General features: G+C 58.5%; 1 protein-coding gene across 2 annotated transcripts in view; it reads left to right on the forward strand.

Moving 5' to 3' along the window:
- The first annotated feature begins 10,486 nt into the window (after nucleotides 1-10,486).
- The window catches only part of ABCG1 (ATP binding cassette subfamily G member 1), a 36,237-nt gene continuing 31,345 nt past the window's right edge, over nucleotides 10,487-15,378 (forward strand). For both annotated transcript variants that reach the window (XM_040986654.1, XM_040986655.1), the window contains exons 1-2: nucleotides 10,487-10,575; nucleotides 14,644-14,887. In XM_040986654.1, coding sequence (XP_040842588.1) covers nucleotides 10,534-10,575; nucleotides 14,644-14,887 — 286 coding nt within the window. In that variant the 5' untranslated portion in view covers nucleotides 10,487-10,533. The remainder of the gene's footprint in view (nucleotides 10,576-14,643; nucleotides 14,888-15,378) is intronic.

Raw genomic sequence — 15,378 nt, forward strand, 5'->3', positions numbered from 1 at the left:
GGCCCCTCACCTAGCTCCTGTCCCGGTTACTCCACCGGGGGGTAGAGAATAACAACCCAGGGGTTTGAAAACAACTGCTCTGGGGGGAAGCCATCCTTTTACGCTGGAATCCCCAGTGGCCATTACTGTTATTTATGCATCAAACTCTTTACATAGCAAGGACCGAGTGATGGACAGACCCCTCCCCACCCATCCCCAGGACACAACCCTGTCCTTCCCAGTGTGGCCAGGGTCCTCATCAGGCAGCAGTGGCCGTCTGTGTTTTAGTGCCCTCAGGCCTTGCAGAACTGGACAGGCCCTGCGGAAGCGGTCATGGGGAAGTTGCCCTGCGCGTCCACTTCACTTCTTGCTTTCCCAGAGCTCGAGGCCAAATCCTTCAGGTCCTCGTGGGTCTCAGCAGACGCATCCCAGTTCTGCCTTGTGGTGACCTCGGGCTGCCCGGCTGAGTGGACAGGCACAGGATGAGCTAGCCAAAGAGGAAGCTGTAAAAGTGGGGGACTGGACATGGGGGCGTGGGGCCCTTGGTCCTGTGGCTCAGCTGGAGCACCCCACTCAAGTCCCCAGTCCTGGATCTTAACTCACGGCTCAGGATGGGGTGCAGCCAGGCGCCCCGGGTGATGCTGTCAGCAGTCTGGCTCCACCCACAGCCTTGTGGTGCACCCCCTGGGCAGGGGCAGGGGCCAAGTTCAGCAAGCTCACTGCGGAAGGCTGTAAGAGGCGCTGTGGCTGTGGGGGTGAGAAATAGGAGAGACTACACAGTCCCAAGAACAGAGACCAGGGCACAACATGGGGGGCACGGCTGCTCTGAGGCCCTCACTCCAGGGCAGCAGATGGGGTGTGGGGTCGGTCATGAGGGATGAGGTTCTGGGAGCTGGGAAGGAGGGGTTTGGAAGGCTGAGAACAGCACACTTGGACTTGGCAGAGCACACAGTCGGACAGACAGGCAGGTGGACAGGTGTCCGTCTTGGCTCCTTCCGAGGTGATGGAGCCGAGGCAAGGACGCCTCCCTCTCTGCGTGTCCTCATCCCTGTGCCCCTGTGGCCATCCTCACAGGCACCTGCACACTTCCTGTCCCCAAGCCACACAGGAAGGGTCAGCAGTGGCCACAGGCAGGCCCTGTTTCCTGACCCTTGAGCTCTCTGGAGTGGAGCACCAAGGCGAGGGATTGTGATTGGCTGTTCCTGGTAGCCATGGTGGCCATGCTCTGTCCTGTGGTTCTTTCCCAGGTGGCCACAGTGGCCAGGGCTGGGCCAGGGGGAAGCCAGCAGCTCCATCCTGGTCTCCCACATAGGTGTAGGTGCCCCCGCACTTGGGCCGGCCTCCACTATTTACCCAGGCACATCAGCAGGGCGCTGGATGGGAAGTGGAACAGCCAGGGCTCGAAATGGTGCCCATACGGGATGCTGGCACCATAGGGGCAGCTTGAGCCACAACACCGTCCCCGACATTTTTTTTAATTAAAAAATGATTTACTCAAGCTTTGCGCAGCGACAGTGTCATAGCCAATGAGGTTTATTCGAGGCTATTGTTCCCTGAAAGCCGTTTCCAAGAATGTTTTACTCAAAATGTGGGGTAACTGGGTGAGCTGGCTACCTTCCACGTGCTGGGACAAACAAAGGGAAATGGTGAAAAGCGACTTCCGCGGTGAGCTCTGGGCTGCCCGAGACTGGGAGGAGACCCATCCTGACTGCCGGCCACAGGCAGTGACCTCACCACCGTCGTGGCCGTGCGCCTGGCACAGAGACGGGTGACAGCACCCCCTTGGCAACAGAGCTGGAGGAAGCGAGGGGCCGGAGGCAGGCACGAGGGAGGTGAGAGGTCGCCCCGGGGCGGGGGCTGTCTCACCCAGGCCCTGGGAAGGCGCCGAGGGGAGCCGTGGGAAGAGAGCTACAGAGAGCAGGCTCCCCGGTTCTCGGCCGACTCCGCGCAGCAGAAAACTAACCAACGGGCCCCAGGGCCGATCAACAGCCCACACCTGAAATGAACTCCAGCAAAACGGGGGTCGTCGAGGACAGGCACGCTGTCCACACAGTGCAACTGGGTTCTGAGGAAAGGGGGGAATGGCAGGGAGCCAACTCTTCCTAGGTCTTAGGAAAGACACCACCATTGGTCCCAGAACCCAAATCCAAGCTCTACGAGAACTGTAAAGCTCTTACCTCGGCAATGTAGTAGCAAAATGGCGTAGACCTACGGGGCCGGTGTGCTGGTGTGGTAGACCAATCCTCCACCTGAGGCCCGGGCATCCCATAGAGGGGCTGGTTCTAGTCCCAGCTGCTCCACTTCTGATACCACTCCCTGCTTGCGGCCTTGGAAAACAGCAGAAGGGGGCCCAAGGGCTTGGGCTGCTGCACCAACAGGGGAAACTTGGAGGAAGCTCCTGGCTCCTGGCTTCCAATTGCCTCAGCTTTGGCCAATGTAGCCATTTAGGGAGTGAACCAGCAGGTGGAAGATCTTTTCCTCTCCTTCTCTCTGTAAATCTGCCTTTTGAATAAAACAAAACAAACAAAAGCCTTTCTAAAATGCTCTTTAACAGCCATTGTCTGATGGCCCCGAGCCATTCCCTGGTGCCAGGAATTTAGACGATGCTCTCCTAACCCACTGTAACTGCGCAGCAAACATCCCAGGTACAACATGCTGGACGACGAATGGAAAGAGAAATGCAACTAAAATTCATGCAGCCAAAGCAGTGTTGGAAGGGAAGTGTGTCACTGTGAATGCCAGCATTGAAAAGGAAGGATGGGGGGCGGGCAGGGGGCAGAGGGAAGCCCAGGCCTGGGCCGCTGGTCAGGTGGCCCACAGGGGCCTGCAGGCTCCAGCCCAACCCCAGTCTCAGTGTGCTGACCTAGGAGGGGCCGCTGCCCCATCAGCCAATGTTCCGGCAGCTGGAAGCTCCCTCTTCCTCCCTCTATTTTTCAGAGTAACACTAACAAGTAAATAAGCTAACCTAAAAGCAGCTGGAACGGAGTGATTGGTGAAGGCCAGAGCAGGGAAATGATAAAGTGAGGTTCGTAAAGGCTGCTGGGTACCAGGTCGGAACAGGCAGCTGAGAGTGATGGCTTTGGACAAAGCCGCAGGCATGAGGACCTACCAATGCTCCCAGCGCAGGCTGGCCCCGTGCTGCGCCTGGCACACCGTAAGTGCAGGGGAACGTTGCAGCCACAGGTTACGGCCTTCAGTTGCCGACACGCTGGCTTCCTTGGATAGTCTAAAGATTCCGGCAACTGCAGGCAGCACCTCAGTGGGTTGTCCTCTTCCCCCTCCCCCCCCATTCTAGGACGGGATGACTCGAATGTTTCCGTGGAAATACAAGACCCAGAACAGCCCGCAAAAGCTCGGAGAAAAGCATTGTTGGAGAACTCACGCAGCGTATTTGGAGACTTAGCAGCCAGCTGTCATCAAGAGGGTGTGTTACCAGTCCAGGGAGAGGAACAAATTGTTCCGAAACACACCTGCCTGTTGTACACTCACTCGGCAACCACCCTGGTGACTCGGCGGGAGATGGACAGTGTTCTGTGTGAACTTGACCGCCACCACGGACGAGGCCCACAGCCTGTGGGGACCTGAATTCAAGGGGGGTCGTGAGCATCCACGGGAAACCAAAAGCAGTGTTTGTTCTTGAATAAAATGTGAAGACATTTTCCTATCCTTGTGGGTGGCAGATTTTTAAAGACAGCTATGCTAAAAAAAAAAAAAAAAAGAAAGAAAATGAAAATCAAAAAGCCTACGAAGCATCAGATAAATTACCGATTCACTTTAGATTTCATTCAAGCGAAGAGTTCCGTCAGCAGCCAAGAACAAACGTGATGGGAGGAGTCTGGTGTGAGCACGCGGAGCTGCGGGCGCTGTGCTCCTGTTCCTGACCCACAGCCCAGTATCTCCACTGCCAGACACCCAAGATGGAGCCAACCCACACATACAAGAACGCTCCGCAAATGTCCACTGCAGGAGGATGCGCCAAGGATGCCCGTGGCAACAGGTGTGGCTCTCAGCATCCCGGGGATGCTGCTGTGTGCCAGCCAGCCCAGGACCGCGAAGGAGCGGTGCTGGCCCGTGATGCTCGGGGCCAGGGCAGCACCTGCCTGCAGGGATGTGCAAGGGCAGGACAGGGAGCGAACAGTTCTCTCCCATGGTGCCCGTGGGCTGCAAGAGAGCCAGATGTGAGGACGTGGGTGCACGGATGTGCAGATAGGTGAGCTCTATATAGACACACCGATAAGGTTAGCTCTATCCAGATGTGCAGTTAGGTAAGTCTTCTCTCAGGAAGAAAAGCCCCCCACTGCCCCCAGCTTGTGGCAGGAAGCCTGCCTGTCCTGAAGCTGACATGGGACACCGGCTTGCTGTCTAACCTTGAGGCAGTTCTATGAGCTGTGAATGCCTCACTGGTACTGGGCGTGGCTACGTGTGCAGCTTTTGGAATTGTGGTGACGATACAGGAGGGCATGCAGCTGGCAGACTGAGTCCCCGCTGTCCTCACTGCCCCTGCCATCAGGTGCCCCATCTAGGTGTTCATGGAGCTCTCTTCAGGCCACAGAAGGGGCTCTAAGTTGCCTCAGGCATTCCCTCGTGCACCCTATGAACCACCTGCAAATGCTGCCTGAGTTCTGTCTGGACTGTCACCATCTCCAGGGACAGTGCAAGGCAGAAAGGCCTCCAGAGTCACGCAGGTGACCCCAGTGTGGTCCTGGGGTGGCATGGGCATGCTTTCAGCCTAGAGCCTTTACTGTGCTCATGGTCCAGGGCAAGTTGGCCCCACAAATCTGGGAAGGAAGCCGCCATGCCCTTTAGTAACCCTGCTGGGTTCCTGTTTGCGGCGCGCCGACTGTGTTAGGTAACAGCATTGCACACACGATTGCGTCATGCCCATTTTAGAACAATTTTCCTCATGCCATGAAACAGAAACTGAATCATCCATTGTGTGTGGTTGGGGTTGTTGGGAGGGTGCATGCCCTAAGCAACACGCTGGGACAAGTGTTTGCAGAGTGCGGGCACTGCGGCGGGCACTGCTGGGGGGCAGGTGCGTTGCGTGGGTGCTGTGTAAGGAGCATGAGCGCCTGGGGGGGGGGGTCATGGATCCAAGATTCTGTCCACCCTCCCCACAGTGATACCAAGAAAAGAGGATGGGCTGACTTTTCCCAAGAGACTCAGTGGAGAAGCCTGAGCCGTTGTGGGTGACCACAGCTCACCCCTTTCCAGTCCTCAGTAGCATCCCATGGCTTCCACGGGGGCCTTCCACCGTCAAGGGCGTCTGGATTGGGCCCGGTTGCTGGCTCTCACAGACAGGCCTGCCTGCCTTTGCCTCCGTGCGGTGCACGCTCTGTTCTGGTCGCATGCCCAGAACAGCCGTGGCGTGGGCTGTATGGCAGTGGTGTCTCCAGTCCCCCGGGCACCATCCTGTCCAGTGCCCTCACCTCCAAGGCTGGCCCTCCAGTGGCACCTTCAGGCTCTCTGCCAGGTGTGTGGTGTTAGCTCGCTGAGCTTCTCAGGCCCTTCGCCCGCACCCCGCAGGTCGGAGCCTCACACGGGTGTTTGCTGTCCCTTACCTTCCCAGGCCCTTCGCCCGCACCCCGCAGGTCGGAGCCTCACACGGGTGTTTGCTGTCCCTTACCTTCCCAGGCCCTTCGCCCGCACCCCGCAGGTCGGAGCCTCACACGGGTGTTTGCTGTCCCTTACCTTCTCAGGCCCTTCGCCCGCACCCCGCAGGTCGGAGCCTCACACGGGTGTTTGCTGTCCCTTACCTTCTCAGGCCCTTCGCCCGCACCCCGCAGGTCGGAGCCTCACACGGGTGTTTGCTGTCCCTTACCTTCTCAGGCCCTTCGCCCGCACCCCGCAGGTCGGAGCCTCACACGGGTGTTTGCTGTACCTTACCTTCTCAGGCCCTTCGCCCGCACCCCGCAGGTCGGAGCCTCACATGGGTGTTTGCTGTACCTTACCTTCTCAGGCACTGCTGTCTCTTGCCCATCTTCCAATGGGATGGTTTGACACTTTTAGTTAAAAAAAATAAAAGTTGACTTCTTCGAGTTTTTCATGCTAATAGAGCCCGATCTTTTGCTGGGAATGAGGCTTTGCAAATATTTCCACCCTATCTGTAAGTTGTGTTCTCAGCATCTTTTTAAAAAGATGTTTATTTATTTGAAAGGCAGAGTTAGAGAGCGCGAGATCTTCCATCTGTCAGTTCACTCCCCATATGGCTGCAACAGTTAAAGCTGAGCCAATCTGAAGCCAGGAGCTTATTCCGGATCTCGTACATGGGTAGAGAGTCCCAAGGCTTTGGGCCATCCTCAACTGCTTTCCCAAGCCACAGGCAGTGAGCTGGATGGGAAAGTGGAGCTGCTGGTACATGAACTAGTGCCCGCATGGGACGGTGGCGCTGCAGGCTACGGCTCTAGCAGCTGCGGCCCCGCACCAGCCCCTGTATTCTCATTCTCCTAACAGGTCTCTCTCAGACTCAGTTGTTTTAGTTGGTTTTTGTTTTTTTTTTTTTTTTTTTGCTTAAGCAGAGTCCAACTTATCAACTTCCGCTTTGATGGTGTGTGTGTTTGGTGTTCAGCGTGAGAACTCAACATCTGGCCACAGAGCCTAGAGATTTTTCTCCCAATGTTTGTCCTAAAGGATCATGGCTTGGCTTTCAAGTCTGTACGTCATTTTGAGTGTACCACTTGCAGCGTGAGGCCAAGTTCAGATTGTGCAGCCTGTTTTTTCTGTCTCTTTTGGCCCTCACTCCTCCGGTCACTGCGCTGTGCAGCAAGTGTGGAGAGCAGGTAGCGAGTGGAGTGAGTCCTTGGACAGCTGCAGGCCCTGGGAAACCATCCTGAACTCCGCAGGCGTGTGTCTGCCTAGGCATGTATGCATCTACTCTGCCAGCTGTGTGTCTACGTGGACAGGCCGTGTGCATCCTGCTAGCTATGCACACAGGAGAGTTGGAAGGCAGCCAGCACCATGGCTCAACAGGCTAATCTCCCTCCTTCAGTGCTGGCATCCCACACAGGGCTGGTTTGAACCCCAGATGCTCCACTTCTGATCCAGCTCCTTGCTTTTGGCCTGGGCAAGCAGCGGAGGACTGCCTAAGTCTCTGGAAGCCTCAATCCACGTGGGAGAACCAGAAGAAGCTCCTTGTTTCGGATTGACTCAGCACCGGCTATTGTGGCAATCTGGGGAGTGAACCAGCAGATGGAAGATATTCCTCTCTGTAAATCTGCCTTTTGAATAAGATAATAAACCTTTAAAAGAGAACTGCCGCAGCCCAGGTCCAGCCGAGTTCGGAGCTCAGGAAGGGTGCGTGAATCGCGGGAAAGAAGGCAAGAAGAGCCGTGGACCACTGCGGCATGATGCTCAGACTGGACAGCAAAGAAGAGCTGCCTTCTTCATTTATGCAGGAGCCTTCACAAGCTTCACCAACGGGTTCATTTTTACTTTGTGGTTAAAAGAATGATTACAAATGCAATTCTAAAAAACATTATTACCCTTTTACTTCAAAGAAAACATTTGCAGCAAGCCATACTCACTCAGACCTGCAGTCCCTGGCTGAAGCCGGGAGCTCCACGGGCGGCACATGCGGTTATGTAGTGACAGTCATAGCTAAAATCGATTTTCACTAAACCCAAACTAACATTACTTAAAATATCAAGAATTCAAAATTAAAAAGAAAGCTTACAAATGAAAGGGACTTATAAAGGTGTATATTATAGATTTTTAAATTAAATCTTACAGGCATACACTACCCTCCCCTTCACCTACCACTGATTGAATTACGTGTTTGCTTTCTTGTTAAAGAGCAGTGACAGGATCAGCGTAGCTCAGCCTTTGTATGAACAGAGGGCCTTCACAAGAAACTTCTTGTTATCTTTTTAAACTATTTTCTTTTCCTAAATATAAGTGCCAATATAAGGGAGAGCCTGGACCGGCTGACCAGCCACCTCGGCAGGGCTCACACTGACCGTGCGCTGACCATCCCCAGGGCTCCCTCACTGCACCAGCTGGACGGGACGGAGAGGGGGGCCTTCTGTGTACACACCGCACCATGTCCTGGGCGCCCCAAGCCCACCCCTCAGGCACTGAGCCGTGACTCTAGCTGGTGATGTGTGGGCTGTCACCCTGGCCTACACGTCAGGTCACGTGTGTGGTGTGCACCTCCTTGTCTGCTGCACCCATGCTCCGGAGACAGCACCTTTGCCATTCCCAGGTTTCCTGTGGGGTTAACCTTCTGGCCCCTCCTGGGCAGGCAGCCCACCCCTCACCTCACTGGGTCAACCTTAGTGGCTTACGGGAGCAGGCCCGGAGCCACCCAGAGCACACAGCCAGGAGTGCCACTCGGGCTGAGGGCACACATTAGGTCCCTGCGTCGCTGACCTGTCTGGTGACTGGCTTCCTGCCACTGACAGCCTGGAGTCCTGGTACACAAAGGAGCAGGGTGGACACTGGCTCTGGGTCCTGCAAGGTGGAAGGTGCCTGTCACCTAGCATCTCCCACAGGGGAGAGAATTATCCCCAGGACCTGAAGGGGGATGGACAGCTCTGGCAGGGGAATTGCCACCGCCAACTGCCCTGCATGTCTCTGGGCCAGCTTCCTGAAGCTGCCCGCAGCCCCATCACTCCTGGCAGCCCAGTGTCACCTTTGTTCTGCTACTCACCCACCTGTCCGCAGCTCTACCGACCTGCACTGGGGCTGCAAGTCGGCCACTTGCACGTCTACCCCAGGTGAAGAAAGTTCCGGGCATACTGTGGGAAGTGAGGGGGGTGGACACTGGGCAGAAGAGAGATGCCCGGGGCAGGCATAGTGTCACTACCCATGTCCCACGGGGAATGTTCACACACAGGAACCCCCATGGGGTCTGTCCACCATCCCCCTGGGTCCTCTGTGCCCCTCCATGGGGTCTGTCCACCATCTCCCGGGTCCCCTGTGTCCCTCCATGGGGCCTGTCCCACCTGCTCCATCCCCCTGGGTCCCCTGTGTCCCTCCATGGGGTCTGTCCGCCATCTCCCGGGTCCCCTGTGTCCCTCCATGGGGCCTGTCCCACCTGCTCCATCCCCCTGGGTCCCCTGTGTCCCTCCATGGGGCCTGTCCACCATCTCCCGGGTCCCCTGTGTCCCTCCATGGGGTCTGTCCACCATCTTCCGGGTCCCCTGTGTCCCTCCATGGGGTCCGTCCACCATCCCCCTGGGTCCCCTGTGTCCCTCCATGGGGTCTGTCCACCATCTCCCCGGGTCCCCTGTATCCCTCCATGGGGTCTGTCCACCATCCCCCTGGGTCCTCTGTGCCCCTCCATGGGGTCTGTCCACCATCTTCCCGGGTCCCCTGTGTCCCTCCATGGGGTCTGTCCACCATCTCCCGGGTCCCCTGTGTCCCTCCATGGGGTCTGTCCACCATCTTCCCGGGTCCCCTGGGTCCCTCCATGGGGACTGTTGCACTTGCTCCCTCCCTCCGTGAACCCCCCTCCCCATGTCTCCTCTGCTCTGATGCAGGAGGTAGGCCCCAGGCCGGATGCCACAGGCATTCAGCCTTCGGATGTGTTTTGGTGGATCCGAGTCCTCATCTCAAAGCTCTGGGTTTGGGGGCCTCCTGATCCACAAATGTCAGGGGAACCCAGTCTATTGTACCAGAGAGACTCTTAAACTTTGAGCACACCTGCTTTGCCTGTTGGGACGCGCTGTCATCCACCTGCGGGTGTGGAGCCCACCTGTCACTTCTTTCCTAGAGGCCCGGCTCCCCTGAGGCTGGTGGGCAGGTGGCCCAGGTGTACAGAGTTGAGAAGAAACACATTCCAGGTCTGAGTCCGGACATGCAAACTCCAGAACAGAAGGACCAGCCTGCGGGGCTGGGCCTGAGGAATGCCTGTTGCCATGGTTATCAGGAAGCGGCATTTACTGCAATACAGGCTGGGGCAGCGGCGCAGGGGGTCACCTGATGCTCAGGTCCGGGGCGGGCCGTGCGGGTGCCCCAGAGCAGCCGCACACAATTTGGAAGACACAGCCCTGCGCCAACCCTGGAGCCATCTGCGTGCGCCCAGTGCGGCCTGGATGTGTTAGGGACCTCGGCATCCTCACCTCGCGCCTCTGCTGCCTGCGCCCTGGAGGGCGCCCTGCAGATCACAACTTCCCATACGCCTGAATGCGCGCCTGCCACGGCATAGAAGGGTAGTCCCGCTCAGAACGGGGTGGGAGTGGGGGGCTGCATCCCTCTCTGATCCATCTCGGATCTGGAACAGCAGCTTCCAGGCTGGGAGGCAGCGGTGGTCCGAACTGGGGGATCTTCCCCCGCCCCGCGAGCTTGCTCAGGACCCGGGGGAAGACCCGGGGGCTTGGTGGAGCTCTGGTCAGCCTCGGTTGGCCACTCTGGGAAAGAAGCGCGCGTGCGGGGCCGACCGCCCCCAGCGCAGCAAAACAAGAGCACGCGCACCTGCCGCGGCCCGGCCCTCGGCGGCGGCCAATCGCGGGGCGGGGCGGGGCGCGGCCGGGAGGCGAGCGCGGCCGGAGCCGGGCGCCGCGGCACAGCCCGGAGCGAGCGAGAGCGCAGCGTCCCCGCCGCCGCCCCCGGGGCATGGCCTGTCTGATGGCCGCTTTCTCGGTCGGCACCGCCATGGTGAGTGTTCGCATCCTTCGCCGCGCACACAGAGACCCACGCGCTCTCCCGGACGCCCGCTGCTGCCCGGAGCGCGTCCTCAGCGCGCCGACCCGGGGCTGCCCTCCGAGAGGCGCCCGGCGCCAAGCGTCCCGGCCCGGCTACCTGGCGCGCCTGGGGATGCCCCTGGCGCGTGAGAGGTAGAGGGTCCGGGAGTTGGGGGGCGGTGAGCAGCACCACAAAGTGGACAGATGGCCTTGACCTCGTCCGCTTGCTGGGAGGGGCGCGCTGGGCAGGGGCTGCAGCCTGGGCCCCAGGAGGGTCGTGTCCCTCCTCGAGCGGGGACTTCTGCCGGGGGAATGAGGGACACACAGCAGGAGCTGCTCCCCGAAAGCCGGAGCCTGACCTCCCGGTGTGGGGGGACGGAATTGGGGGCAGCCTCGCCGGGCTTAGCCAGGGGCGGGTGGCCGAGCCCGCGGGGATGGACAGAAGCGAGGGGACACCTGCCGGCAGCCTTGGTGCGCGCGCCGCGTTGGGGCGACCCGGGAGGAGGGGGCGATCCCGCTTCTCCGGAGCGGGCTCGGTGAGCGCCCGGTGGTCCGGCCGGGGCGGACCCCCTCCGCCTTGCTGGAGGGGACCCCCGGTGGGAACAAACCAGCACCCCATCCCCATTCGTCGCCGACCCCTCGCCCCCGCCGGCCTTCGGCGTCTGCGCTTGGCTCGCGGAGCACGCAGCTCGGAGCTTGGGGCCGAGTTTTGGATTTCGGGGCACCCAGAGGAGCAGTCCCAAGTCCTGCGTATCCCCCCTCCCCCGCACCCGCTTGTTTGCCTCTGTCCCTGGCTGCCGGGTGCTTCCCGGAGGCTGGCCCCCGCCCCCACCTCGATTTCATTTTTAGCATCCTGGGTTTGAAGTCAGCAGGGCGCTGTGCGATTTGACCGACAGTTACCTCTTGCCTTGAGCTCAAGAAAAAAAAAAAAAAGGAAGCCGGGGTTTGCGCGCATGCTCCGTTCCGACAGCCGCATCCTATGATTCCAAACAGGTTACTGTAGAAGCGCGGAGCCTCGCCAGCTCATTACATAATGGTTTGGTGTAAAGCGATAGAATGGGGCCGCACGCGGGTCCAGGCGGTGGGAGGGGAGCAGGGAGGACTCCCTCCCGGCTTGTGAGCTGGCGGCCTGGAGGACGCAAGGAACCAAGCAAAAGCCGGACCCGCCAAGGGGAAGGCTGGCCTAGGTGGATGTTTGGGGGAGTGCCTGGCCCGGCCTCCTTCCGCGCTTACCTGCTGGCCCCCCGAGTGACACCAGAAGGCTGGGATGATTGATGATGGCGAGAAAGTTGTAGCCGCTTGTAACTTGTGCAGTTCTCACTGCAAAGGTGGCTGGGCCATGTGGGACCGGAATGAGTCAGACTGTTTTGAAGAGACAGTTTTTTTTTTTTAAATGCCAGGGTGTTTTTTTTTTTTTTTTTTTTCACATTACGGTTTTGTAGATTCCCACAGTTTAAATGTTTTCTTCCCACATGGAAATGCTGGAACCTTTTTTTTTTTTTCTCCAGGGAACATTGTTGGAAAATCACTTCTTCCCTGAAAACTTTATACTTTTTACATTTTTATTATTATTATTTGAAAGAGTTCAGAGAAAAGAGGGAGGGATCTTCCATCCGCTGGTTCACTCTCCAGACAGCCACAACGGCCGGAGCTGGTTCAAAGCCAGGGGCTTCTCTGGGTCTCCCACTGGCTGCACACGACTTGGGCCACTCTCCACTGTTTTCCTATGGCGAAAACAAGGAGCCGTGAGCCCTGAGACAGGAACAGGCATGCTTGTAGCATGCTGGTGCTGCAGGCGGAGGCTTAACCTACAGTGCCACAGCACCCATCCAAAAGCCTCATGGTTTCCTAAGGAAGCATGAACTGTTTACACACCAGCAGCTGCATCTCCCTGGGTGTGTTGCTGTTATCTGAAGGTGGACAAGCAGGCACAAGGGAGGCATCTGGAATTCCACCTGCTCTAAGCTTCAAGGAAAAATGTAAAGCATTACAAGAAACATCCAGGTCCTGAGGGAACCTTTGAGGTCCCCAGGACCTGGGCTGCGCCTTTCTGTTGCCTTGCTGCCCTGAGGTCCAGCAGGTACAGGCTTGGAGGAGGAGCAGAGTACCCAGGGCAGCCGCTGGGGCCCCAGCTAGGGCGGGCAGGGTGGAGGGCTGGACAGTGGTGGGGCCTCTGCGTTGCCCTTCTTGCTTGGTTGAGGGCGCAACAGTCCCATCATTTCCTTTTGGGCAGCCGCTGTGACAAGACTCAGAAAGTCCCTTGTCAGGCAGGCACAAGGCTGGCCACGGTGTCTCCCACCTGGCTCAGCATCCCACAGTGGCCTGGGGGCTCACTGTCGGAGGCTCCTGCACACACAGCAGACCTGAGCCCCGCCCAGGTGGGAGTCCTCAGCCATCAGCCCTGGCGTGGATGTGCTGTGTGCTGTGGTGTGTGTGTTTGAGTGAGTGAGTGAGAGAGAGAGAGAGGTACCTGACAGCCAGCATAGCAATGCCAGGGCAGGGAGGGAAGGGGCGCTGGTGGCATCCTCCAGGCTGGCCCCGCTCACCTGAGGGCTCTGTTTGGGAGTGGCAGGTGTGGCCACCCCTGGGGGCAGAGGGGGTTCTTGCCTGGGTGTTTCTGGGACTGCTTTGTCTGGGGTGGCTTTTGTTGTGAGTTTTCCCATCACAGATGGTCCAGAGGCCTGCGGTGTGAGAGACTTAGGGCTCAGGATTGGGGGCGGGGGGTCCCTGTGGCCTTTCACTCCCTCTCCGGGCCGGGCAGCATGGGTCTGTATGTCAGTGAGTCTCTTCCCTCCCCTTGCCCAACCGTTTGAACTTGTTGCTCAGGTGTGTTGTCGCTCCAGGCTGGAGTTTAATAAGCCCTGTGCTAATTGCCATTGTGTGGAGTCGCTCACCTGGATGGAGGAGGCCTTGGCATTGTGGGTTACCCCATGGCCCTCTCTGTTGTCACCAAGCAGGGTCCTGCTAGCATGTTCCCTCGTCTCCCTGGAGTCAGGTGCACCTGCCAGCCACCTGCCCTCCAATGCTGGTGCCCTGATCCTGCACTTCTGGTCCCAAACCTCTCCCCCTTTCCCCAAAGGACTGGATCTAGATGAACAGAGCCCTGCCAAGCGTTGGCGAACCCTGCCCCAGCCAGACCGTAATCTTGAATTTGAGCTTGCTGAAAGACCAGAGGTCGTGTCTGTCTGTCCTACTGTCTGCTGCTCAGTTTGTCCAATGAGGGAGTGTTGAGGGGCAACTAGGGGAGCATGGAGTCCCAAGAGGAAGCTGGACCCTCACTTGGCACAAGTGGGAGGCTGACATAGCTGCCCCAGTGTGTGGGTGCCTGTGGGGGTGGCGGGCCCCATGTCAGACAAGGACAGCAGTGTCCCCTGGCTGTGGGACTCACCATGGTTGGAAGGGTGGAGGTTGAGGGGGCGACTGGGTCACTCCCCACCGCTGCCCCAGCAGGACACCATGCCGCCACTGGGGCCTGCAGGTTGTGCCAGAGGCTGCAGGCTTGTGTGCAGGGGGTGGGTAAGTGTGGACTTGGCACGGGGTACCAGTGAGTCGCCTGGTCCCCAGGTCGCTCAGCATCACTCGCCCAAGGCGGAGTCTGGCGTTTCCCAGGCTACCTGGGGCCAGCAGGGTTCAAAGCTGTGACCGCAGGTGACGCCTGGCTGCTCCTGAACCCCCAAGCACGACTAGGTCCGTGTGGTCACAGCCACGGCCCCCCACTGTGCCCCTCCTCCCTGCCCTGGGAAGGCGGCCACTCTCAGCACAAAGGGAGTTCCTGTTGCTCCCCTGTGCTGTTGACCATGTCTCCAGAGCCGCTCGGCCCATTGCCCCTCACTAGTTACCCAAAGCAAAGCATTGCCGAGACTGCACCATCCCAGCGTGCTTCCCACGAGCCATGTGCCCATATGGACATGCGTCCCTCTGGTGCGAGGCACCCATGTGGGGTCAGGTGTGCCAGGTGACGTGCGTCCCTCTGGTACAGGTCTGCTCCTGCCCGCCCCTGGACAGCGTGTCACACATCTGGTCTCCCCATCTGTCTTTGCAGAACCCCAGCAGTTACTCGGCAGCCATGGTTGAGCCCAAGTCCGTGTGCGTCTCCGTGGACGACGTGTTCTCGGGCAGCATGGACTCGGCGGAGACGGAGCTCATGAACGGGCACCTGAAGAAAGTGGACAACAACCTCATGGAGGCCCAGCGCTTCTCCTCGCTGCCGCGCAGGGCGGCTGTGAACATCGAGTTCAAGGACCTGTCCTACTCGGTCCCTGAGGGACCCTGGTGGAGGAGGAAAGGTAGGAGAGCAGCTGGGACAGGGGAGGGGACGGCCCCAGAGGGTCTCCTTGGGGCTCCGTGGTTCCTGTGGCTCTGGAGGTCAGGAAGCTGAGGTCTTCTCCCGCTGTCGCTGCCGCAGCTCCGGCCATCTTGTGTGGCTTTTCCCGTCTGCGATTAGGTGACATTGGAGTTCATTGTGGCTCTGACATCTCGGGATGCTAGTGCAGGCCGACTCTCTGACGCCACCCAAAACCTTGCAACTACCTTGATGGATTTCAGCTGACTTTCTTCCTTCCTTCCTTCCTTCCTTCCTTCCTTCCTTCCTTCCCTCCTTCCTTCCTTTCTTTCTCTCAAGATGTATTGATTTTTATTGGAAGGGCAGATTTAGAGAGAGAAAGAGACAGAGATTTCCCATCCACTTCTCAAATGGCCACAATGGCTGGAACTGAGCTGATCTGAACCCAGGAGCCAAGAGTTTCTTCCGGGTCTCTCACTTGGTGTAAGGTCCCAA

This window comes from Ochotona curzoniae, unplaced genomic scaffold (assembly GCF_017591425.1).
Source record: "Ochotona curzoniae isolate NIBS_2020 unplaced genomic scaffold, NIBS_Ocur_1.0 contig_4516, whole genome shotgun sequence".
Lineage (NCBI taxonomy): Eukaryota > Metazoa > Chordata > Mammalia > Lagomorpha > Ochotonidae > Ochotona > Ochotona curzoniae.